General features: G+C 36.1%; 1 protein-coding gene across 2 annotated transcripts in view; it reads left to right on the forward strand.

Moving 5' to 3' along the window:
• Window positions 1–14850: 14850 nt before the first annotated feature.
• The window catches only part of LOC127065426 (LIM domain-binding protein 2), a 123225-nt gene continuing 110380 nt past the window's right edge, over window positions 14851–27695 (forward strand). The window contains exons 1-3 of one of the 2 annotated variants that reach the window (XM_050997749.1): window positions 14851–15336; window positions 15551–16145; window positions 16790–17444. In XM_050997749.1, the coding sequence (XP_050853706.1) occupies window positions 16121–16145; window positions 16790–17444 (680 nt within the window). In that variant the 5' untranslated portion in view covers window positions 14851–15336; window positions 15551–16120. Of the gene's footprint in view, window positions 16146–16789; window positions 17445–27695 lie in introns of both variants that reach the window. The other variant, XM_050997750.1, reaches the window with a different exon arrangement.

Genomic DNA, 27695 nt, shown 5'->3' on the forward strand with positions numbered 1-27695 from the left:
CTTTTTCTCCTTTCCCTTTCGTTATCCGTGATTGTTTGTAAATTTGCAAATTTTTAGCGAGTATGAAAGAGATGATCGCGAGTATGCCGAACGAGAAAATGAATGTTTTCGTGTGAATGAAAATTGAGAGAGAGAGAGAGAGAGAGAGAGAGAGAGAGGGAGAGAGAGAGAGAGAGAGGGAGAGAGAAAGAACATGTTTAAAAAACTATCGACTGCGAAATGTTCGTATGTGTATGTGTTTCGTATTTCTGTTGTTCTACTTATTCTTCTACTACTCTTTTATTTTCTTCTCTCTATATATTTTTTCTTTCTTTCTTTCTTTCTTTTTTTCTTTGCGAGTTCTCTTCATTTTTTTTGTATACTTAGCAGTGATTTTAGCGTAACCCTAATTTTTTTCCCCTCCCCCACACTTTAATAATAATAATAATAATAATAATAATAATAATAATAATAATAATAATAATAAATAATAATAATAATAATAATAATAATAATAATAAATAAAAATAATAAATAATAATAATAATAATTAATTAATTATTATTACTATGATATAAATATTTTTTATTATATGGGCATTTCAGTTCCTAAGTTGGAAATAAAAATATCTACTACGAATAAGCGACTCTTGATAACTTCGAAGAACCAAATATATAATGATATTTCGAAAGTACATATTCTTTTTCCTTTTTTTTTTTTTCTTTTTTTTTCTTTTGATTTCTGTTTCTTCTTGGCAACAATTCATAGTCTAATACGAGAGGTTACGAACGATAGGTAAGTGAGTTATATTTTACATAGTTAAGTGAGTCGTACGTTTTATGATTCGTTTTCTTCCTCTCTCTCTCTCTCTCTCTCTCTTTTTTTTTCTTTTTGTCTCTTTTTGTATTCTTGCGGTTTGTTTTAATGACACGTCTTTTTTCCTTCTTCCTTTTTTTTTTCTCTTTTTCTCTGTGCTTCCCTCATTTTATTTCGATATCTTTCTTTTTTTAAATACACTCTGAAGTTGCCGCCACGAGGAATGGTTTTTCTCATTGGCTGCATTCGCGCGGTGTCGCACACGCATCTTGGTGTGAAACGACTGAAATAGAAGAAAAAAGCATGGACAAGGCGGAATGCATGCAGCATGTGCCGCGAAATTTAAAATCCCTTTACGGCAGCCATAAAGCGATAACCTGTTTAACCAGTCCAGCGACCGTAGTAGACGCGGGACGTTTTACCTCGCAAAATCATTTCTATTCGGCCGTTTTTCACATAGCAAATTTTTCTCCAAACGTCTTAGATTTTTCCTCTCTCTCTCTCTCTCTCTCTCTCTCTCTCTCTCTCTCTCTTTCTCTCTCTCTCTCTTTCTCTCTGCGGCTACAGTACGTTTCAAAAAAGATCTTCAATCGCGTTTTCAATCGGAATACTTTCATCGATTTTCATGAAATAATCGTGTGATATTTTCAAATCTTGAGAATAAAATCTAGGTAAGTCTGTTTTTTAACAAAGTTTTATTATAATTAGGTATTATGGTTTGCACGATTGTATAATGATACAAACATTAATGACGATATAAATATTTATATTGGCATTAATCAAATCGTTGCATCAAACATCGAAATAAAAAAAAAAAAATGCTCTACGTAACGTCGATAATGTAGAAATATGTATCATAATTTTAATGTCCGCTAGGGTCCGCTAAACGAAATCGTATATTTCAATAGATCGTGCCATTTTGGTTTCTTTTTCTTGCTTTCTTTTTCAATTGGAATAAAGGATATAACATCGACTTTTACAAGTTTGCTATTGTTTATTATTCATAAATTATTAATATATTATAACATATATATATATAATTTCAGGAATTTGTAATTCATATTTTATTTTTGTTTTTTTATTTATTTAAAAAAAAATAGAATAACGTTGGTGATTTTCTTTTAAATTTCTTTTCTTAGAAAATGAAAGTATATATGCCTGAAGATAGTTCACAAGTTGTTTTAAGCATAAACTATCAATTTTTCAAATATCCTGATCCTTTAGTCATTATTTCGAATAATAAACAAAACAGATATTTAATAAATGATCGAGAGGATAAGAACGAACGAAAATGATCTGTTTAACATTATCAAATATAATTGTTTTTTATTGAGAATAGTAGACTACATTTTTTTATTTAAATAAATCTGAGAAGGAAAGGTATTCTTCATTTTATTAGATTTTATTTTCATATAATTTGTAAAAACACGGATAAATCGAGATACTATCAAGAGAATCGCAATAATTAAAAATTGTCTGCATAATTATCCGTAAAAGAGATATAATTTTTTTTCTAAGATAATAGTTTGAAGATCAATTAATTCATTTACAATTAATCTTACATAGTAATTAAATAATTTAAATTTAATATCGCGAAAGAAGATTATAAATATTATATCTGTTCAAATATTATATAGTAACATTTTTAAATGATGAATAATTGTTTCCAACTTCGTAACATTTCTATTTTAGTTAACTGATCTATTTGCTTCTTCTTTCTAATTTTTACTTCATAATAATTACATATAGTAATTATTATAAATTTATAATTCTATTAATTATATCCAATTAATTTGTTCATCTAATCTATCGATCTAATTCGTTATTAGATATTCCTATGACATATTAATATTTTTCTTTAACTTTACTCATCTTAACGTAATCTTATCGTAATCATTACGTTAATATGAAAACTCAAAAACTTAGTCTAATCACCCTTTCAGTACTTAGTACATTGGCGTAGAAAATTTCTTTATCAGAGTCATCTTCTTTGAATATTATTTCTTCATTTTCTAAAGCGTATTAAGTCAATCAAACTTTATTATTATTGTTTCTATTGATATTTTATATTTAAAACAATAATTTCTTACGTAAGTAACAAAAATGATATATTTTTATCGTACAAGATAATACTATTAAATTGTTTTATTTCGAAATTTTAACAAATATCTTTGGAAAACGTTTTTCTTTTAAACGAAATCATGTCTATAGCATTACGTAAAGATTTTTCTTGAAAATCGATGTAATGTATAAAACGATAAAATGTTATGTCGAGAAAAAGAAAGACTTTTTGTGGATAAAAAATTATTACGAAAAATTAAATACAAATATAATACATTTTTTTGATAGAATATATACATATATATATATATATATATATATATATATATATATATGTATATGTGAACTATTTTCTTTTTTATTTACTACATTATATATTGTCATTAATTTTATAACTCATAAAATGTAAATTAGATTTTACTTTAAGATGTTTTTCTAGTTAATGAAGATCAAAGAAAAAGTAAGGCTAGATGTGAAAATACTATAGTTAATAGTTTTTTATTTTTAATATGTTTTTTTTATAAATATTACAGTATAACAAGAACTCCATATACTGTATTCTACGTTTCACAAATATTTTTATTTCGTTTGTAAATAAGGATGTTTAAAAAAAGAAAATAATAAAAAAACATAAAAAACAAGAAACACTATGACTCCTGGTTTATAATTCTCGAAAACTCGAGATCGATATACCAATGGGAAAATTCTTTCTCTTTTTTCATTTTTGTTTACAATTTTTTAAATAAATTCAGTTTTCATATATAAAATCAAAATCTTTCCTCAGGCTAAATTCGATTGTCGGTCATTCGAGAAAATTCAAAAATACAATTCTTGTATTCGATTATCGTTTTAATAATACGAGATTTTTTATTTAGATCTTAAGCTTCGGCAAATTTGAACCATCACTTACAAAATAATTAATTTAAAAATCCGGGTTACTTTCGGATTGTCCTGAAAAAAAATTTTTGTAAATTTATGTAAATAAAAGATCAAGCAAAGTTATTTTATTATACATCTATTTCGATGTTTGATGTTAACGGTGTACGATGTGTTAATAAAGACAATAAATCAATGATAAATTTGCATAAACATTTAGTTAATTATCATTTAGAGATCATTTAAATCATCATATTCTTTTATTATCAAATAGATATTATCGGATTATAATTTTTTAATAGATCCATTTTCTTTCAATTTTCAAAATCATTAGATATGTATATATGAATAACGCATAAATATTTTATTTCATTGCTTAGATCTAATATGTGAAATAAACATATGATAAATTTTATTAATTTATTATAGTTTTATACTTTCGTTATTTGAAATTTAAACACGATTGATAAATATTAGCAACTGGTTTTGTGTACTCGTAAAACTATACATAGCAATCTACGTGCGATATTTTTTTTTCAGTCTATAGACTATATACATACATACGTATATTTACAAATGTTTCTTTTTTCTATATTTTCATTCCTTTTTTTTCTTTTTTGTAATATTTTCTCTATATTTTATATGTATTTTATTTCGTTTCAGCTCGAACAGAATTTTGTCGTATTTTTTTTATTGTTTGCATTTAATTTCCAATGTATGAAAATAATTTGTAATTCTACTAAATAAGCTTAGAAGATATTCTGTTGTTTGATCGTTATTAAAAAAGAATTATTGTTAGTTCTTCTCTATGTATTTGTTTAAAAATAAGATGGATTTCGTCTAGTATTGTTTCTCGACAACGATATTAATTTTATCCTAGTTTATTTCATTTTTATAATTATTATAAATATTGCTAATATAGAAATAGTAATTTGTTTTTCTTTTCATTGCTTTTTTTCTTTTCGAAATAATCTCACGTTTAAACTTTTTTCTCTGTTAATTGCTTTCTTTTCTAGTTTTACTTCTTATCTCTTTTGCCTGTTATGGTCATGTGATGTCATTCTCTCTTTATTTCCAGTCTTTTTTATTGTAGCTCTTCAGTTGCTTTCCCTTTTTTATTACCGCTTTCACTGGTTATTTTTCAGGTGTCCAAGTTCATCCTCTGATCGTCACGAGTATTTTGAAATAATTTTTTTTCTTTCAACCAAATCATCGATAAATTTCATATCTTTTGTTTCTTGCTATTGATCGATAATTTCTTTCTAATTCTCTCTTCTTTATCTTTTTTCTTTTTTCTTTTTTTTTTCGTTTTTTCTACCCTAGATGTATTTTTCTTCAAGTTTTCTTTTTTTTTTTTTATTATATTTCGTGTTATCCGTTTAAATTTATCAAGATATTATTTCAATCTGCTTTTATTTTCGTTTCTTTTTCGTTTTCGTTATCAGTCGTTGTTTCTGACATTGTTTCTTTTTTTTCTTTTTTATCTATTTCGCCTACCTATATTTTAGAGTATTATTAGTTTCCTTCATGTTTGACAATAAGATATCAGGTTCGTATTACATATGTTATTTGGGTTTAACAATGCTTCAAATCATCCTTTTGTTTTCTCCGTTCTCCATTATTTTTCTTTCTATCTTATTATTAATTTTTCTTTTTTTGTTTTCTTTCTTTTTTTTATTTTTTAGTAATGTTTTTTATCCATTCCTTTGATTGGACAACTTTTGATCTTTTATTATTTTTTTTTAATTTCTTCTTTCCGTTTTCTTTTATGTTCCTTTGATAGACAGAACATTTCTCTTTTCATAAATTTTTTTTTTATTTCTCATTGTCTGATCAATTGGATCGAATTATACAAAAATCTTCAAAATGATAAAAGATTAGTTGAATGTGATCTTTATATTTCAATATATTGTTATACAATTATTAAAATTGTATAACTAATCTATCTATAAGTAACTAAGTCATAGTCCCATTTTGAGTTTATAATTATTTTACAGTAAACTTCCGAATCACTTATTGTGATTAATATGGCTTCATCAGATATTTCTGATGCAGCTAATATTGAAAAGAAAAAATTGTAAATAGTAAAATATTGATCAAGCGGCGAGAAAATTAATTGGTTTTAAAGATCTTCAAATTGAATTAACTTAATTTTAGATTATTGAAGGTTGGTAGCTTTCTGCATAATTTAACTTAATTGAATATCTATTACGCATACATACACACGCTTATATATATATATATATATATATATATATATATGATTATGTAAGGATCAAATGCAATAAAAAAATAAAATAAGAAAATAAAAAAACATACTTTCTAATTATTAAGTATTTATTAAATTTTTCAAAATTTTCATACGCTTTCTTCGCACCCGAAATATTCCTCTTTTAATACAAAATTTCATTTACAGCACTCTCGAAAAGTTTTCTCATAAATTTGACATTTTAAGAGATTATCATTTCTAAGAAAGTGGAAAGATTTTTCGGATGAATTATATACATTTAATATATTCAATTATAGATGATATAAAATTTTTATTATATATATATCATATATAATTTATTATTTTATTAATTAATTAAATTAATTTATTATATATATATATTTATAATATTATATGTATATATGTGTGTACGTACGTATGTGTAATAAATTTATATAACGAAACAATAGACCTTAGCACAGAGTATTAGCAACAAAAAAATAAAATAAATGTCATATTCATTATATTTTTTCTTTATCTTTCTTTTCTTTTTACAATAATTACTTCGTATCACAAAATATTCATTATCCCAATATAGAACATTGAACACACGCAATCTCATTCATTGCGTTACATATCTTCTAACAATCGTGCATCATATTTACATATTTTTCTTCCTACTTGTAAAACCGTAGTTACATCATCTTCTTTATTACTTAAAAGTTAATCAAATATGTTTCATTTAAATGATTAATTACGGAAAGATTAAATTAATTGAAGGATTTATATAACACAACTGCCAAACGCACAAACAGGTTGATGATGCATTTTGTGACGTTAGTGACATAACGTACGCATACCTTCGCATACAAACAAATACTAACATAAGTTCTCCGATGGATTACATACATACATACGTATGTACACGCATAAACACACACACACACACTGGTATCTACACATCCATACATAGATATCTATATAGAAGCATACAAGTAAGCACGCGCGTTGCTCTGTGCAACGCGGTGACCGAAACGGTGGGGTGGAATTGTGTTTGCCTCTTCATCCCTCGGTGACAACCGACAAACATACTCCGGTGTAGCATTGTCCGCACATCGCCGCACGTTAAACTACCTTTGTGTAACTTGCGGCCATCGCCTATACCTGCCACTCGGAGACAAAATTTTCGAAAAGTCTGTCTCGTCGTCGTATTCGATTTGTAGATCCTTGTGTGTATGTGTAAGTGTGTTTGCGTGTTTGTATGTATCTCTACTCTGTCCCCCTAAGGTCCCACTAGTCCCACATCACCCCCTCTTCAGCCCTCCCGCCTACCCGCTTGCCTTTCATAAACTCTCTCTCACTTTCTCTCTTTCTCTCTCAGATATGTATCTTTCGACCATGGCAAGGAAATAAAGGCACGGTAATTTCTTCGTCGATACTGCCAACCACCGAAACTGAGTTTGCGTAGAACGTGCGACATTCGAGAGTTGGCCTTTTACAACGAGTTGGTTGGTGGGTGGGTGGCTGGGAGAAGAGGGGGTCACCCAGTAGGAAGTACTCTTTTCTTTTTTTTTCTTTGTTTTTGTTATCGATTTGTTGTTGTTATTTCAATTCTTTCTCTTCTTTATTTTACTTTTCTTTTTTTTTCACTCACACATACCTTACAGAAAAAAATAAAGTAAAATGTATATATATATATATATATATTTCTTAACAACGATTATAGATCTCAGATTTGTACGTTAAAATTTCGATCGGAGGATCAAAGATCAAGAAAGTCGGTGTCGATAGTTTATCAATATGTTTTGCCATTGTACGTATGTGGTCGTAGTTTGTTATATCGATCGAGAGCAAGAACGACATGGTTTTGAAGAGAACGTGGGTGGAAACGTGCGATCCTTGAACGTACGAATCGACCTCTCGACATCGTCTGTCGTAGTTCGACGGAGAAACGACGTTCAGTATTAAAGAAAGAGAAAAAGAGAGAGAGAGAGAGAGAGAGACAGACAGAAAAAAGAATGAGAGAGAAAGAGTGCAAAAGAATGAGAGAAAGAGAGACAGAGAACGTGTGTAACCGACGTGACGTCGTTCTTCCGGCCGGTTCTCATGAGTTCTTCGCCCACTAGACAATAGTTTACCGTATCGACCTATACCTTCTGCCTTTCCTCTTCTTTCCTTTCCTCTCTTTTTCTCCTTCTATCCGTTCTATTCTTCTTTCTTCGTCTTAGAGTCGATTTTATGCGTGTTCGTTCCCATCCGACCTTCTTGCACACCACATCGTGCTGCCGACCACAAACACTTCGTTGCTTTGCCTCTTCTTCTTCTTCTTCTTCTTCTTCTTCTTCTTCTTCTTTTTCTTTTTCTTCTTCCTTGTTCTTCTTGTTCTTGTTCTTCTACTTCTTGTTCTTCTACTCCTGCTTCTGGTCTTCCCATTACACGAACCTCAACTTTGCATTTGTATGTGTGTGTATCGCGCGCATGCGTACGTCGTGCGTACGTGTGTGTGAATGCGTGTGAATATACGTACACGTAACACGGACTCCAAGGTTTTCGACTTCGTGCTTATACGTAGCAAAAGTTTCGAAACAACGTTGAGAGCGAACAAATATGCGACTTTCTTGTTTCTTTTCTCTATCTTTTTTCTTCCACTCGTACCTTCTACTATTTCCCTCTTCTCCTATCCCCATTGTTACAATCGCAATTCTTTTCTTCGATCGATTTCGTTTGATTTATTCGTCGCATATACATTTAATCGATATCATGATCTTTTTGTTAATAATACTTATTACAAACTTATCTACTCACTTATTTACTTACTTACTTACTTACTTACTTACTTACTTACTTACTCGTAACTATTATATCATGGATTGATTAAGGAACTCATAAACGAATGAAACGAATTACGTCATCATCGTTATTACGTAAATAGAAAATCTGTTAGGAAATATTTGAAATTGTACGAACTCGAGCGTAACTCGTTTACTTCGTCGGTAGGGTCAGCCGTTTTCCGAAGGTTGAGATTTGTTCCGAACTTCGTATGAATGAAACTTATCCTAATATCTTTGAAGGATGGAGAGGGAGAGATCGGAGGGAGGGGGTTGCTTGGTCGGAAGCAAGGAAGAGAGAGACAGAGACAATGATAGAGATAGAGATAGAGATAGAGACGAGAGAAAACGAGAGAGACCGAGAGAAACCGAGAGACACCGAACGAGAGAAACCAAGAGAAACCGAGAGAGAGAGAGAGAGAGAGAGTAAGAGAGAGTAAGAGAGAGTGAGAGAAGAGGAGGATCAGACTAGTCGTCGTAGTCGCGAAGCAAAAGCGCAGGAGAAGTCCGCTAGAGCACGTGCGCCACCCCCAAGGGCCGGTGTGTTCTCTTGTTCGTCTCTCGGATCGTCGTTCGAGCGGGGGTCAGTGGAACGTACTTGTGTACGAACTGTCCGAGACTGTCACTCGCCTCGTGCCGAACCACGTGCTCGCTCTCGACACGAAAATCAACGACAAGAAAATAGCGACCCTCGTTCCAGTTTTCTGTTTTCTATTTTTTCCCTCATTCTTCCTCTTTTTCTTATTTTTTCCCTAGCTCGATCTCCCAACCACCCTCTCTCTTCACATCTCTCTTCTTTTTCCTTCCTTATCTTGTCCTCTTTCTCTCTCCACGCATGGTTTTGATAACCATTTTCTCCACTGGTGACTACTTTCTTCGTCTTCATCATTTCGTTCATTCTATCCACGAATCTTTAATCGCGTCCTTGTTAATTCTGATTCTATACTCTTCTGTCGTATACTTTTATAGTATATATATATATATATGTTTATGTTATTTTTTTGTTTCGATACGTTCTCGCGTTTTTTTTTCTTTTTCTTTTTTTGTTCTTTCGTTCGTTCGATCTATAAGAAAATGGCGTAACGGATAATAAGAATCGATTCGATCGATCAATTCCAATGTCATTTCTATTCTCGTAATATTGCTTGCTTTTCTTTCGATCGATTACTGTCAGCTGAGACTACTAAGTGACCACCTTAGACATTAATTGTGCCGAAACTGGGAGGATTGATTTGGCTTAGGTATCGTTTAGTTTAACCGAATGTTTATCGGTGTCATCGCTCTTAGTGTAAGTATCAATTTTGAGAAGAGCATTCCAGTTTCGGTTTCCTAAATCTCTGAGTGACTGCTGTTGACCATCGCTAACTTGAGTGAATCGTAGAGTGCTAATCCAGAGTACCGATCGGTCTCTTCGTCCCTGAGGAAGAGTACTGATCTTCTATAGGATATATCTTGTTCCGTAAACGTTTCCCAAGCTGGACCGAACGTTGATCGGTTCTAGATCCTAAAACGAACGATTACTCCAGACCAATCCGATTCGAACCGAATCGATCTCGACTACTCCGTTCATTCCCATTGGTCAATCCGTTTCTGTCATATCAACCGTAACACATTATAGACTGGTATCTATAACGAACATCAATACGTATTACGGAAAACACAATCTGGAATATCGGGTGCTGAACCATATCAGATTTCTGATTTCAGATTCCAACTACTGTGTATCATCGAATATTTATGAGATATATTTTGTTTCTCTTGTATTATATTTTATTATATTTCATTTCTATTCTTTTTATTTCCCTTTATATACTTTTTCATTTGTTATTCTTGTTTTTCCATCATTCTTTCCATCTTTCCCCCTTTTTTATACGTCTTATTAAAAAAACTTGTAATACGATATTTTAAATCGATCCTTAAGAATTTCATTTTACTTGCGATGATCCGCGAAAGTAAATTTATCAAACATCTTTTTACTATATCTTTAACAAATATACATATATATATATAAATTTTTTTAATAACTATGAGTTACTTATTTTAAGCAAAAGCAGACGCATAGATTTTGATAAAAATTCGACGCGCTGAACGTCTCTTTCATTTTCGTTTTCTTCTTTTCCTTCTCTTTTTTCCATTTTCCTATTCTCGATACATAGACTACTATTTTCACGAAAGAAAATGAAAATTCTCTCTTTTAGCGGAAGGAGATTCCGAGGTTCGAAGAAGAAGCATAGCCGCTCGAACGAGACGGTACGAGACGGTAGCACGATTCTTTCTCGCGTAGCCGAGCATCTCTCTTCTACGGTGCGCATTTCTATGCAAAGACGGTACGTCGAGTACGTCCTTGAGACTCGTGGGTGAATAAGATGCACCGTGGCTCGTGCTAGCGAGCCGCTTCGCTACGCTTTTCTAAACTCTCTTCGCGCTATTCTACGACATGTTAAGAAAGTCCTCGCGTGTATCGTATTCTTCAACTTTTCTCTCTCTCTCTGTCTTTCTTTTCTACCCTATCTTTTTTTCTTTCCTCTATCTTCCTTATCTTTCGCATCGTTTTTTTCTTTCTTTCCCCTTCCTCTCCTTTTCTTCTACCTTCTCCCTTTTTTTCTTTTCCTTTTTCCTTCCAAGACGAACTTAAAATACACGAATGCAATGTGAGAACGGCCGGCATACTTAAAACCCGAAACGATTTTTCATTCGGATCGAGATTACACGTCATACTTTCGCGATAGTCCCAGTGCCTACTTTCACGATCCTCTACTATCCTTTCCGTTCGAACGACCCGGTAAGAGGGAGGAAGGAAAGAAAGCAGGAGAGCGCGACGATGAAACTTGCAAATTGACGGCGAACCGAGCATTATATATTTAATAAGTTTTCTCGCTTATAAGGGTATATAAGTGGGAAGGAATAAAGAAACACATTCACATATTCGTATTAATTATAGTGAGTGTGCAAGGTATGTATTATGTAAGTAGGTTATGGAAAGAGAAAAAAGCAAAGGGAGGAAGAAGGGAAGAAGAGGAGGGAGAAAAGATATACAAAATAAAAAAATACAAAAAGAAAAAAGGGAGAGAGAAAAAAGAAAGAAGGAAAGAAAGACAAAAAGAAAGAGAGAGAGAGAGAGAATACGTGTATATGTGTGTTTATGTATGGATATATAGAAAGAGAAAGATAGATAGATAGATAGATAGATAGATAGATAGATAGATAGATAGTTATGTATATATGTGATACATAGAAAGAGAGAGAGAAAAAGACAGAGTCAGTCGAGCGATAGTTCGGAGCGTTAAGCGTCGCCTCTTCTCGACGTATCGTCGCCTAATAGAATGACGAAGCCGTCCGGACGGCGTGACCTCCCTGCCGACGTGTACCCTCTCTACCCTCGTTCTTGGTCCGTCGAAAGGAAACGAGTGAGCTAGATAGAAAAAGAAGAAAGAAAGAGATAGAAAGAGAACGAGAAAGAGAGAGAAAGAGAAAGAGAGATAGAAAGAGATAGAGAAGGAAAGAGAAAAAGATGGAAAGATAGAAAGAGAGAGAGAGAGAGAGAGAGAGAGAAAGAGAGAAAGAGAGGGAGTAAAGCGGAGGAGGAAGCGCAGAGGAATAGAAGGCGCAAGGAGGGTGGGTAGGGCCGAGGGGTGAACCCCTTATTGATTTTTAGGGTGACACTGTCAAGCGGCGAGTGTCGAGGGAGGACTTTGAAAGGCCGTGGCGCCTCGTGGGAGGGGGAAAAAATGTGGCGGCCGACGCGGTAGCGTACGCGCGCGGAAAAGGTTCTCTCTCTCTCTCTCTCTCTCTCTCTCTCTCTCTCTCTCTCTCTATCTATCTTTCAATCTCTATTTCTTTCTCTTTATCTATCCATCTCTCTTTCCCCCAATCGTTTCTCCAGATGTTCGCGTACTATTAATTGTTCCGAAATATCTAAATTAATTGAAGACAATACATTCTCTTTCTTTTACTTTGGTATGATTACATCGATGACGTTGCGTCATGATCGATTCGATCTTTTTTCTTTTATGGATTTAACTCGACAAAGATATAAGCAAAAAGAAGAAGGAAGGAGAAAAAGAAAAGGAAAGAGAAACGAATCTATTGGTTAAAAGGAGAAAGACGTAGACAGTCGTTGCGCTCGGGGGTGCTCTGCACACCGGCTCTCCCTTTTTCCGTGACCCCTCCTCCTCCCCCATCCCCGACCCACGCCACGGCCCCGCGCCCCCAACCGTTCGTCCTCGTCGCGGTCAGGGCCGTATACAGAAACGTGCACGCACGTATACGTATACCACGTGGGATAGACCAACTTATTTTTCTTCCTTCATTCAAGATTTCTCTTCTTTCTCGAATTCTTCGATTCGTTCGTTACGTTCCATTTTCTTTCTTTCTTTCTTTCTTTTTTTTTTCCTCTATCTATTTATTTATTTCGAAGGAACGGCGAAGAGTACACGTTCTTCGTAAAATTGTGTATAATGTTTTTCTTTCCTGTCCTTTCGTTTTTCTTCCCTTTTCCATGAGGAATACGTTCCCCGAATCGAAATCATTGTGTGATTCCGTAGTCGACACGCGGAAAGGCCAAAACAATGAAGCAAGAGAGCGTAAGCGAGCGAACGAGTGAGTGAATGAGTGTGAGAGAGAGAGAGAGAGAGAGAGAGATAGGGTCACGCATGCAACAGGCGACACCGCCAAACTTTCCTCCTCTCGATTAATCGATCGGAAATTAGAGGGCTCGCGGGATAATAATCCTGAACGGTGTTAAAATTAATCGTGCGGCAAGCGCGGATTCACCTTCGTATTCTCTACCTATCTATCTCTCTTTCTCTCTTTCTACCTCTCTGTCTCATTCTATCTACCTATCTCTCTCTTTCTTCCACGTCGTACTTTATCCTAATTGTAAGCGTGCGGTGATATGTACGACGACGAGGACGACGAGAACGATCATTACGACGAGGACGAGGACGAGGACGAGGACGAGGACGACGTGCTGTTGCGAGAAAAAAGAAATGAGTGGAACAATCCCGTCGCTCTTTTTATTCGTATCGTTTAACCTATAACCTCTCTATTTTATTATCTCGACGTATTTCGTGATATACGCATGTACGACGTTTACGATTTCGTTTTGGAGTTTCGTTAAAATCGAACGAACAGAACAGAACAGAACAGAACAGAACAGAACGGAACGGAACGTATCACGATGAGATCGTGAAAGGTTATGTGGAAACGAAAAATATATAAGTAGAAAGTGAGAAGGAAACGTTGCGACTTGGAAGTTAAATGGTAGGAAGAAGTAAAAGGGAGGATGGTTAAGGTGCGTACGGATTGGGCGGGGTGCGCTCGACTGGGCCGATGCATCGGCCTCAATAAAAATGGCAGCAGAGTTTCGCGTTCACGCGCGACGCGCCGACGATCGTTGCTGATGGCCAAGGAAGAGATCATCCACTAGTTGACGCTTCGGAGCGCGCAAGGCGAACGGAGAAGAGAAAGAGAGACGAAGATAGATAGATAGATAGGCAGAGAGAGAGAGAGAGAGAGAGAGAGAGAGAGAGAGAGAGAGAGAGAAGGAGGAAGGAAGGAGCGAGAAGGAGAGAGCGAACACGTGGTCGCTGTCCGGGTGTCCCGTTGCGAAGGTGTGTGCGTGCGTGCGCCCCTTTGGTCGTTGGCTTGTTACGTCCCTGACGCGCACGTGCGTACCTGCATTTCCTCGCGGCCGACGGAGAGGTGCGCACGTGTGAGGGGACAGGAGAGGGGGAGGGGAGGGAGGCGAGAGAGAAGAACCGACCGATTGCACCACTTCGAAAAGAAACGTCGACGAAATACAGAAGAAGAATAGTCGAGAAAAAGTAGGAACGCCTGAGCTACAATACAATTTTTTATATTCCGAGTTATTTCGAAAGTATCTAGCTCGTTCGTCGTGTCGTTTTAAAACTCGTCAAATGATATCTTCCGTTGACGTTAGATACAAACTCGTGATAGTTGTAAGAGAAGGAAACTTTGTTTCGGTAGAGGAATAGTAAGAGGAAAAGAAAGGGAGAGAGAGAGAGAAAGAAAGAGAAAGAAAGAGAAAGAAGGAAAGAGAGAGAGAGAGAGAGACAGAGATAGAGACAGAGAAAGCGAGTGTGAGTGAGTGAACACGAGAGAAGGGGGAGCATCGGTGGCGCCATCGACGGCGCGCACGTCCCTGTCGAAGAGAGAGGTGCGTCTGTGACTGACTCCGGTGGTGTTTATTCGCGCTCGGCTCTCCTTCTCGTTCCCTCTCACTCGCACCCCGCGCACGCCATCCTCGTCGTTCTCGTCGTCGTACATCGGCGTAATCTTTCGCTTGGTCACGTCACGTCGTCACCGTCGTCATCGTCGTCACTGTCATCGTCGTCGTCGTTGTCGTTGTCGCCGTCGCCGCCGTCGCCGCCGTCGCCGTTATCCTCGTGATCGTCGTCGTCGTCGTCGTCGGCGTCGTCGCTGTCGTCGTTGTGATCGTCGTCGTGATCTTCATGGTCTCTTCGCTATCGTCATCATAATATCGTCGTGTGTGCCGTTGCTCCGCTGCCGCTCTCTCTCGGCACGAGAGAGCGAGCGCGTGTGCGTGTGAGTGTGTGTGCGCGTAGCGCGTCGTGTGCGCGTCGTGTGCGCGTCTGCCACCGCTGTCGCTACTCTCTCTTTCTCTCTCTCTCTCTCTCTCTCTCTTTCTCTGTCTGTCTCTATTTCTCTCTCTCTGTCTCTGTCTCTGTCTCTGTCTCTGTCTCTGTCTACGCTCGTGTTTTGGCCCGTCGTAAATCCATGAACTTTTTTTTTTCTACAGTGCGACGATGAATGAGACTTGAGCGGGATGTCGGGCCTCCGCACGCGTCCCTCGCTCGGTCCGCGTTCGTATAACGGCGCGAGCTCGTGCGGGACGTTCTGAGAGGGGTGAGAGCAACACGAAATAAAGCGCGACCGCGAAGATGCCGGCGACGCGACCGCGACACGGCGGCTCCTCTTTCTATCTTCGAGAATCGAACTATCTTCCGGTAAGTACGCGCGCGAGACCCTGCACGCGATCGAGAATCCCGAGAGAACAGTGATCTGTGTTGTGCGCGAATTAAAAGGGAGCAATCGTACTTCGTTCCCACTCGCGAATCGGTCTCCTTCGACGTATTGGAGGTTAGGTTGCCGGTACATAACCTCAAACGTTCAGAGTTTCGTATTATTCTTAACGTTCTCGCGCGGAATATATCTTACTTCGTACGAGATAATCGGCCTTAATCGATTGCTCGACAACGAGAGCTTTTATTTTCTCACCTTTTTTCGTTCCGACCGTTTTTAATCTCGTGCTGGATTTTACTACGGTGTGTGATCGGTGCTATGGAATGAATCGGTGGAACGTAGGACAATGAAGGCCAATGGGACGAATAATGGTGAGTTTTTGTATCTATTTTATTTTTATTCGTTTTGTTTTAACGTTGTAGCTTACCTCTTGTGGAGGTTAGGTTGTAGGTTAGATAGGCTGCGTAGGTTGCTTGATGGATACGGAGTCTATGTTGATAGAGTTCTTTATATATATTCTGTGTCGTTGTCCTTCTCGACAGCTTTGTATAATGCCAGAAAGCTTAAGAACGTTGTTTCCGTCAAAGAACGTTGTTATACGTAGCAAACTAGTCTTTTGTATGTTACGTCACTGTCATAACGTCCTTATTTAGTTGACACGCAATGATTTTAGATTAAAGAATAGAAAACGTTTATGATAATGGAAGTATACAACTTGAGATAAAGTCTTTACTGTACTAAAAATTGAAGATATTCTATAAACGGTATTATAGTACGCTTGATAGATCAGTGACGCGCTAAGTTTTCTATAAGTACCAAGTATGTCTCTTCATAACAATCACATATACATATCTCGCATACAGTTATAATAATACTAAATCAAAATCAACTTAGAATGTTATCAACAAAATAATACTGTAATATGGAATCTTTCTTCCTTGGAATCGCTTTTATCAAGTTTTCTCCTTTCGAGTCAGAAAATATTACAGTTACATGTATAATATTTTTTTGCCAGGCTGCAGCCGCCTGAACACGCCATTGGCAGCCACCACCACGCTGGAGGATCCAGGGACACCAGCCTCCTGGAAGGGCCCGCCGCCCGGCTCGGAGGCATCACCTTTTACGCCAAATTCTGTTGGTCAAGGTGGAGGTCCGGCATCGGGCCCTTACAATAATACGGGTGGGCCACCTAGTAATGCTGGTTTTCAAGGACCAAGTCCGTTTCCTGGTGGGGCTGGAAGTCCAGCGGGTGCGCCACCGTATCAAGGGCCACCACCTGGTTCGGCAACACCTCAGTATACAGCGTCTCCAGCACCGAGTGGTTCGTCAACGCCTGGTCCTGGACCACAGCCAAACTCCTCCGGATTTCCACCTCCACCTAACAATTCCGGGCCACCCTACAATGGGCCCGGACCTAGTCCATTTGGTTCACCCTCTGGAGGACCGCCTCAGTTCGTCGGTAGACCTGGTTCCTCCGGTCCACCTTTCGTACCTCCAGGAGGTGGCAATCCTCATTTCCCTTCACCTGGTCAACCCTTTGGTGGACCACAGTACGGTATGCCACCTGGAAGTCCTTTCGGACCTGGAGGGCATCCCATGACGGGTCCGATGGGACCTGGACATCCGGCCATGATGGGTCCTGGTGGTCCCGTCGATAGAATGGACCAAGGGTGAGTGTCCATTAATTTACTTTAATATACTTAAATATCGTTACGGTGTATTTTATCATCAGTCATTATTTAGTTTCGCGTATTTATATTATAGTTAATTTATATATATATATATATATATATATATATAAAATATACACGGACCACTCTCAGTTATGGATCAAACGTTAATTGAAAATTTTAAGAGAAATACGATGGATATGTTCTCAGCGCAGTTTATATTTAATTGATAAAAAATTATAGTTTGCCCGATCTGATTTTTCTCTCCTCTTTTTTATTTTTTTTTTTATTTTTTACCTTTTTTTCTTTTCCTTCAAATTCTGTGGCATTGTAACGCGATTATGATTCGGGTGGGCAACATGTGGGGAGTGTTATACGAAGTAGCAATTATCGTTCCGGCGGAACGTGCGATAAGAAGATGGTGCATAATGCAACACGATGAAAGTCTCATTGGATAGTGTAATTACTTTGCGAGTGGGACTCTTCGCGAATTTAATTAGTCCTTAACCGGAAGTCTCCCTTCTTCCAAGTTTTAACGTGCTCACGCGAGTCAGAGCCGCTTCCTTCGTCCTTCCGATAGGAGGAGGAAGAGTAAAGGGAGAAGAAAGAGGGAAGTTAAAAGAAGAGAAGAGAGGAAAGGAGAAGGTAGAGAAGGACGAAGGTCGAGGTGCATATCATCGACATGTAGAACACGAGAGGACGCTGCAAGTTGTTTTCAAGAGGCGCGGATATTCCTAGATAAGATTGTTTCCCAGGTAGTCACTGTTATTTATCGCTTGTATTCCGGTCAGTCCACATTCTTCTTGATCTGAGGCACCCTTAGAATTCGTTCTTCGTATTTTAATCTATTTCTTCTTAAGTACGATGAAAATTGTTCATTACAAAAAAAAAAAGAAAAAGAAAAAAAAAAAAGAAAAATTCGTACAAAAAGGAAAAAAAAAAGAAATATAATCGTGACTCATACCTGTAAATCGGTAAGTGAAGAGTGAAGGGGGGAGGGGAGAGATAGGTGGTGGAAAGAAAAAGAAAAAAAAAAGCATATAGCACGTGTACGTACGTCTTCTCAAAGAAAACTTATTTTTCCAAAATATCGAAAAAATGGATAGAAAAAATTCTTTGAAAAATCGCTGTTGTTTTGAACGGTGAAATACTTTTGACTTGATTTGTACCGAGGGAGGTGATGCGGACTTTTGTACGTTGTTGTACGCGACCCACCTCCCCTTCCCTCCTTTCTCCCTAAACCCTCCTAGCTACCCCGCGTTACGGTGAGAGAGCGGCTCGGTCGGTAAGAGGGGCAGAGGAGGAAGGAGATTGTGGAGAGGGGAGAGAGAGAGAGAGAGAGAGAGAGAGAGAGAGAGAGAGAGAGAGAGAGAGAGAGAAAGAACGACGGTTCTCATGTTTCTTATATTTTAATTTTTCACGATATCTCAACGCGTTCGATCCGTCATTTATGAATTATTTGTCATCCACTATATCTTTCTATTTTCAACGCGATCACCATGTCGATGTTTTATCATCATAATTCTTTTCTCCATCCACCTATTTTGATTTCTTTTCCTTTTTCATCGTAGAAACATCGGGACAAGGACTTGAAATTCGATCGTCCTGTCGTGACCGACCGATCGATAGTTAGCGGCACGTGCAGAGATATCTCGAAGGGACATTCGTTAGATGGTAGTTGTTATATCTATCAAAACGTAATACCCTTTCGCAACGTTATCCGATTTTGTTTTAATTATCTAGAGAGAATTGGTTAGGAAGGTGTAGACGGAGAGATGGGTCAACAAGTATTGCGAATATTAAATTATTTCAAATATTTTTTTCTTATTGATTCGTATTCTTATTCTATGTATATTACGGAAAATAAATGAGTATATATCTTGTCTATAAATCTATATAATCTGAATACGTAGGATGGGTTAATTTAACGTAGCAGAGCGATTAAATCATCCCGGATGATTTCATTTCATCTTAGAATACTCATATATATATATATATATACATATATACATACATATATATATATGCGTGTGTGTATGTATATATGCATGTATGTATGTACGTATATATATACACATATATGATACATATACAGAGAGAGAGAGAGAGAGATTCTAATAGAGAGAGAATCTTGTTGAAATGATTAACTCGAGAAGCGAGGATTAGAAGAGTAAAAGTTGAGAACCGCTCTGGTTCTCTTTCCTCCTTCAGTCTTCCCCAGTCGAGAGGGGAAGGAGAACAGAGGTGGCGGTGGTGGTGACGGTGACGGTGGCGGTGCTGGTGGTGGTGGTGGTGGTGGTGGGGTAGTGATGGTGGAGGTAGTGGTGGTGGTGATGGTGGTGGTGGTGGTGGTGGTGGTGGTGGTGGTGGTGGTCGGGCCGACTCTGCTCGTGCGTCTGCCACCTCCGTTTACACTTTGCCGTGTAGAGGGATCTCGCTATGTCGGGATCTCCGGCGTGCGTTTCGTTACCGTTTGTCTCAGGTCGTGGTCGAGCCGCGGTTCCACGCTGTTTCACCCAGAGAGCGTTTGAGAAAACGACGAGCACGAGCTCATTCCTATCGCTTTGTAGCCCCTTCCCAGTCGGCAGGATATTCCTTCTACTCTACCTCCACCTTCATCTTTATCTCTCCCTTCTCTTTCTTCTCCTCCTCCTTCTTCTTCTTCTTCTTCTTCTTCTTCTTTCTTCGTTGTCTTGTCCTTGACGAGACGAGTGCTTCGTATTCGCAGTATTTTCAACAACCATCGATCATCCATCCTTATCAATCTTGGTCCAATCCCGAGCCGAATTAAATTCACCAGTTCATTGTCTTTTCCACGAATGTGTTGTCTGTATATCTCTCTTTTCTTTTTTTTCTTTTTCTCTTTCTCTTTCTCTTTCTTCCTTCTTCAAGATGCTCCTGTAATCGTGATGCAAGCCAAATAAGTCCTACGTGTAATGAAATAAAGAGGAAATAAAACGACCGATAGGGATGCATCAAAAAGGACTACGATCGATCCTGGATCCGTCCACTCGTCTCAAATTTATGATCGATCATTCATAATCTCCAATTCGATCTCTCTCTCTCTCTCTCTCTTCAAAGTCTCAAGAGTATTTCAAGCCCACTCGTCGCGCGCTTCCGACACAACGTTCGCATTATTATACTCGTACTTTTACGATACGATCATGCACTACTTTGCCGAAGTTCACGACCTCTAAAAAGTTAACTCGAAGAAAGTTCTCGAAGATCAGTTTCCCCTCTTCCTCTTCTTCTTTCCTCTTCCTCTTCTTACCTTTTCGTCCGTTTATCGAGGGACTCGTTGAACGCTAATTGAGCACGAAATGCACGATACCAAAGGCGACACTTCTAAAGATCTCTCTCTCTCTCTCTCTCTCTCTCTCTCTCTCTTTCATTTTCCCATTTTTTCACTAATTCATTCTTTCTTTTTTTATTTCATATCGTCTCTCTCATTAAATGAGAATATTCTAATGCCTCGTAAGATTATCAAGGATTTATCTTACAATTATTTTTTAAAGAGTTTTCTAACTCGTAGAAGAGTAGTACCGATCGTAGAAGAGTTCACAGTTAAAAAGAGAGAGAAAGAGAAAGAGAGAGTTATGCGTTAAGATGAAATCCTTTGGTAAAATTAAGAAGAAACGGATCTCGTAGACCTACTCCGAATTTGAGTTCTCGTGGCTTGCATTATTAACTGGGTGGTGTGCCGGTAGTGCCGAGGAAAGAGATAGTATTGATTTTTACCGATATTTAGCCGTGGAATTATCCCCTCCTCTCTCTCTCTCTTTCTCTCTCGCTCACTCGCTCACTCACTCACTCACTCACTCACTCACTCATTCACTCTTTGCTTTCTCTTTTTCTCCCTTCATGCCCCGAGTATTTCTTTCTCTTTTTTTTGTCCCTCTGCCTCACCCTCCCTTCTCTTCCTCTTTTTCTTTCTCGTACCTTCACGAGTCCCCTTGGAGTCACCCTCAGCAGGCAGAACAACACCCTTCGCGAATCCTGAAGAAGAAAGAAGGGTAAAGGGAGAAGGAAAGAAAGAAAGAAAGAAAGAAAGAAAGAAAGAAAAAAAGAGAGAGGGAGAAAGAAAGAGAAAGATACATACATACATACATACATACATACATACATACATACATAGTATATCTACATACATACATACATACATACGTAGTATACGTACGTACGTACGTAGGTATCGTCGAGAATAAGGAGTACGGAATAGCTATAACCCGGAAGAACGTTTCTATGCTAAGTATGTGCTTTGAATAATGCAAAAAAAGGATTAAAAAAAAATAAGAAAAAATAAATAAATAAAATAAGAAAGAAATTTAAAAAAAAGGAAGAAAAAGAAACGCTAAGATCCTTTCTTTCTTTCTTTCTTTTTTTTTTTGTTACACCTCAAGGACAAACGCTTCTTTTACTTGCATCACTGGCAAATAAAAACTGGCGGTTTATTAGAACATCGTCTTTTTTGCATTTTGTCCTCATGGTTCTCGTCGTTTAAAGGAATAAAGATATTGAACGTCTTTCGAATCGAAATCTCTTAGCTCCCTTCGTATTCTACTATCCACGAAGGAGGAAGGGCTCTCAAGCAACGCGGGCCTGAGTAGTTTTGTTCAAGTAAATCCTTCTTCTTCCTATGTACGGGTAGCATCGACGACGAGAAGAGGGAGGGTCTTGGCTTCGGGATAGTTAGAAAGGAGAAACTTTCTTCGGTCGGTGGTCGAAACTTGTAGAAACGCTACGAAGAACGATCCTCCGGATCCTTAGTGTGTTTCCTTCGTTGCAACGGAGTCTCCCTATAAGTAGAAACCCTTCGTCCCCCTTCGATGCTCGTGGCGACCTCCGACGGGGTGCAGGAAGAACCTCAATGCGACACCTTTTGGATAGATATGTTAGAGTTGAAGTTTAAGGAGATATATCTTGACTTTTCTTTTTATTATTATTAATATTAATATCAGTATTATGAAATAAGATAATAGGTTTTCGGGATTTATTTGTCATTGAGATCCATGTATAAAGTCGATGATACGAATAGATTCGATAATTTTATAATATCTAAGTTGAATTTTAAGGATATACTTTGCCATTTTTTTTTATTATTAATATTAATATTAATATTAGTATTATGGAATAAGATAATAGGTTTTGGGATTTATTTGTCATTGAGATCCATGTATAAAGTCGATGATACGAATAGATTCGATAATTTTATAATATCTAAGTTGAATTTTAAGGATATACTTTGACATTTTTTTTATTATTAATATTAATATTAGTATTATGAAATAAGATAATAGGTTTTCGGGATTTATTTGTCATTGAGATCCATGTATAAAGTCGATGATACGAATAGATTCGATAATTTTATAATATCTAAGTTGAATTTTAAGGATATACTTTGCCATTTTTTTTTATTATTAATATTAATATTAATATTAGTATTATGGAATAAGATAATAGGTTTTGGGATTTATTTGTCATTGAGATCCATGTATAAAGTCGATGATACGAATAGATTCGATAATTCGTCATTTTATAATATCTAAGTTGAATTTTAAGGATATACTTTGCCATTTTTTTTTTATTATTAACATTAATATTAGTATTATGGAATAAGATAATAGGTTTTGGGATTTATTTGTCATTGAGATCCATGTGTAAAGTCGATGATACGAATAGATTCGATAATTCGTAATTTTATAATATTTGAGTTAAAATTTAAGGAGATATACTTTGACATTCTTTTATTATTATTATTATCATTATTATTAATAGTATTAGTATTAATTATAAAATAATATAACGCATTTCGAAGTTTATTTTGTGTCGTTGCGATGTGTATATAAAATCGACGACAGAAATAGAACCGACAAATCGTAATTCTATAACATTTTCATATATTACAATAATATTCATCTATAATTTCTATTGAAATCTACATCGTGTGTAAAAAAAAAAAAAAAAGAAAAAAGAAGCAAAGAAATAGTGGTAAATGGATTGAATTTTTTATCCTTTTTCTTTATTTTATTTTTTTTTCTTTGGAAACCACAAAAAAATCGCTTATCCCTTTCCGACCAATAAATCGTCGCGAGGTTACGTTATCAGGCATAAGATCTCTGCACGGGTTCTCTAATCGAACGTGTGTATATGTGAAAAAGAGAACGCTTCTCTCAGCACGAGTATGGGAACCCCTAATTTATAGGATCAAGAAAGCGAGAGAGAATATGGAATGAGTGAAGAGAACAAAATCAAAGAAAGAAAGAAAGAGAGAGAGAGAGAGAAAAAGAGAAAATACTAGTAGTAGTAGTAGTAGTAGTAGTAATAGTAGTAGTAGTAGTAGTAGTAGTAATAGTAGTAGTAGTAGTAGTAGTAGTAGTAGTAGTAGAACAGTAAAGAGTAGAAGTATGGGGAGGGTACCCCTTACTAAAATTCAAAAGTTGCTCGACGAAGTTTACGATGCCGTCTAGTCGAGGCGTCGCTGAGATTCCTCGTTTACGTCCTTCTCCCTATTCGTGTCCCTCTTTTTCTTTCCTCCTCCTCTTCCTCTTCTTCTTCTTCTTCTTCTTCTTCTTTTTCTTTTTCTTTCTCATCTTTTTCTTTTTCTTTTTCTTCTTCTCTTCATTTTATTCCTTCTTCGTATTCGTTTCCTTTAAGCCGACGTAACGCGTACAATAGCATGGATTCCATTTCCAGGTGAAGTCGCATGGCCGATTATAAGTATTACACCCGGAGAGTAATATCCCAAATGCATCTGTCTATAGACGTGTATGAAAAATATAGGAGAAAAAAAAAGAAAAAAAAAAAAAAAGAGAGAAAGAAAGAAAAAAAGAGGTACGTTCTTCTTTTCTTCCTTTTTTTTTGTTTTTTTGTTCTTTTTCTTTGCGTTTAAATCAATATCAATGTTTGTTTATGTGCGTACGTGCATTTGTGTGTGTATGTGTGTTCTTTTTCTTTTGTATTTTGAAATCGCTAATTTTCGGAGATCGATGCACCAAGAAATTGCGTTGACAGACTTCAGTTTATAATCTCTCTCTCTCTTTCTTTTTTTCTTTCTTTCTTTTTTTCTTGTTTATTAGAAATAAAAATCGATTCATATTTTTCAGAGCGATAATAACGTACTATGTACTTACAGTATTAGTTGAATGACGTTTTTATATTTTCAGAAGAGAATCATTCGTCTTTTTACTTTTTATTTTCTTTTTCTCTTTCTTTTTTTTAATCGAACGTTTCCCGCCATCCACAAAGTAGGTATTGATATTATATTTGTAAAATTATAATCTAAATTTGTGTATGTACGTAAGAAAACACTAATTAATTCTCAGGAAATTCGAGCTTCTGGTAAGAAACTATGTTAATCAAGAACTTCGAAGTATATTCAAGCGTGTTTAGAGAAGGGTTATATTCTTGATAAAAGATGGACCGAACGAGCCTAAGGGCTCGATATAAATTTTTATACCGTCATGAAAATTTTTATTAAAAGAAAAAATAAAAAGTTCAAAACAAAAAAAAAAGAAACAAGAAAAGAAAATACAAAATCATAACTTGTTGGCAAGTATATTTCTGTGAAAGCAAAATAACGGTATATGATCTTGTTGAACATCGGATAGGTTGGATCCCATCGTGGTCGTTATGGGAACAATGCTCCCGTTTTTATTATTTCTGACTGGTGATTAGTTGCGCACCGAAGACAATAAAAATAGGCTTACCATTTCTCAAGGCACTCGAGTGTACCCCTCAACTCTTTAGCTTTATTTCGAAGGAACGTCAACTTCGACGTAAAACGACTAATAATCATTATATATATATATTTATTTATTATATAAATTCATATATATATATATAGTCTTATTTTAGTTTACATTTAAATATATTAAAATCTTACATATTAAAATTTAATCTTGCTTTAGTTTGAATTGAAATATGTTGAAATTATATATATATATATATATATATATATATATATATATATTAAAATATCGAACGAATCAACGATTTATAAATATATAAATGTATAAATAAAGAAATATATAATAGAAATATTTAATGCATATGTGTAAGCCTATTTTCTCAATATGATTCGTAATACAAATATGTCTCGATCAATTTACAAAAGGGCGACGTCTCGAAGAAATCGTTCGAAGACTCGGTGAAGCGTGAATAATACATACATACGTGTGTGCGTGTATTTGTATCGAGATCCATGGCGCATTTCATTAAGTCATAAGTGTACAGTTGGTAGCTGTAATTCTTTCGAAGCATCGTTTATACAGTCCTTCTCATTGATTCTATTTAAAAGAGATTTTAAATTCGTATATCACGGTTTATACTCCGTAAATCAATTTTGATCGAATTACATTGTATATCATTTTGCCGTTGAAAAATATTGTTTTCTTTCTTTTCTTTTCTTTTCTTTTCTTTTATTTTCTTTTTTCTTCTTCATCCTTTTTTTTTTTTTCTTTTTTATTGTATCGAATTGGCGTGAAACAAAATTGATTCCATGAAGTATAATGATTTCGATAGAATGTAGAATTTAGAATATAAAATTGATTATTCCCGCGAAAGTAATTATTTTTGAAAGAACGTCGTCGTTCTATATAACGTTGAAACGTGTTCACAATCGTGTAGGTACAGAAACCATTACACTAACGTCCGTTTATACTCCCTCGTGTGCCATCGAGGAATGACTCACTCTCAATTCTTCGCACAATCGCACATCTGGTCTCGCGTGCACGGATTGTGTTCCCAGCTCATGGGGACTCGCGGATGTTAGGTCCTCACTTTAACGTTTCTCCTTTCTCGAATTTGACAGGCATTTAAGAAGCAACTGTATTATCATTAGATCTATATATACAGAATATATGTATGTATATATGTATGTATGTATGATAGAAACTTTTAGAAATAATCTGAATAATGTTTCGTAGATATACTTAATACTAATATATACATCATTAATCCCATTGCCATATTATTAATAATATCTATAACATCAAACGAAAGTCGTACGATTTTATCCCTTATACTATAATATAAAAAAATTTAAACACGATCCATTTATATATACATAATACGATCGCATTCGTTCGAATTTAGTCATTGATATATTTCGTTCAAATCTGATAAAGAAAAAAAACAAACAAACAAACAAACAAAAAATAAAATAAAATGAAATAAACTAAAACAAGAAATAAAACCTTCCTCCCTTTCATAATAATTATCATTTTGGAGAACATATTAGACATTTTTAAGCTTATTTACTACCAACGGCTGATAATTATTCCAGTCGACTGTACTCGTTCCGCACCCTTTTCCATTCCTTCGTCAGTTACTCGTTCTTTCTCTCTCTCTCTCTCTCTCTTCTTCTTATTCTTTCTTTCTCTTTCTTTCTCTCGTGCGAACTAGTCGATCCTTGTCATCGAAACCGGCGGCCGTTCTCCCTTTCTCGACGAATGCGACGTGAGCCATTAGCGCAGGTCACGGCGTTATTAAAGACAATGAAGCAAACTTTATACGAGCGGGGGTACGGGGCCAATTACTTGGCAATTAGTCGAGCGAGCAACAAGTGAGCATCGCCACGGTCCTCTTTCTCTCTCTCTCTCTCTCTCTCTCTCTCCCCTTCTTCCTTTTCCTCTCTCTCTCTCTCTCTCTCTCTCTCTTTCCCTCTCTCTCTCTTTCTCTCTCTCCTTTCGTCTTCTCATCGTTCCAACTTCACTATCCTTTCCTCCCTTTGCCACGACACGTTGCTCAAAGCACGCTCTGAAACACGTGGAAAGTCTTCTCTGATCAGCCATGAAATTATTTTTTTTATTAATTTCGTTAACTATGTCCAATATCTGTTCTTCGTTAGAACGTCGAAACGTTGTTAAGAAAAAAATTTGTATTTTTCTTAGACTAGGATCATCGATCTTTTTAAATGCTTTTCAAAATGCCTTCCTTTTTCTTTTTCTTTTCTTTTCTTTTCTTTTCTTTCTCCTTTTCACTTTTAATAACATCTCATTCTTGATCGATTTTATTCCCACGAGATTTTCTTCTTGAAGTGACTAAACGATCCGTCTGTGTATATACTACGAGTTCGCGATTTTTGACCCCAAACCGCGACAGTCGCGTTATGTACACCCTTGAGCATTCAGGTACTACGTATATAGGATGCGGAAGTGTATGTAAAAGGGGTGCAGTCTTCAGATACATTCCGATCTAAAAGTTAACTTGATGGGGGCTAAATTTTTCTCCCTACTGTCGTTTCATCCCTTT

The sequence above is a fragment of the Vespula vulgaris genome, chromosome 7, assembly GCF_905475345.1.
Source record: "Vespula vulgaris chromosome 7, iyVesVulg1.1, whole genome shotgun sequence".
Classification (NCBI taxonomy): domain Eukaryota; kingdom Metazoa; phylum Arthropoda; class Insecta; order Hymenoptera; family Vespidae; genus Vespula; species Vespula vulgaris.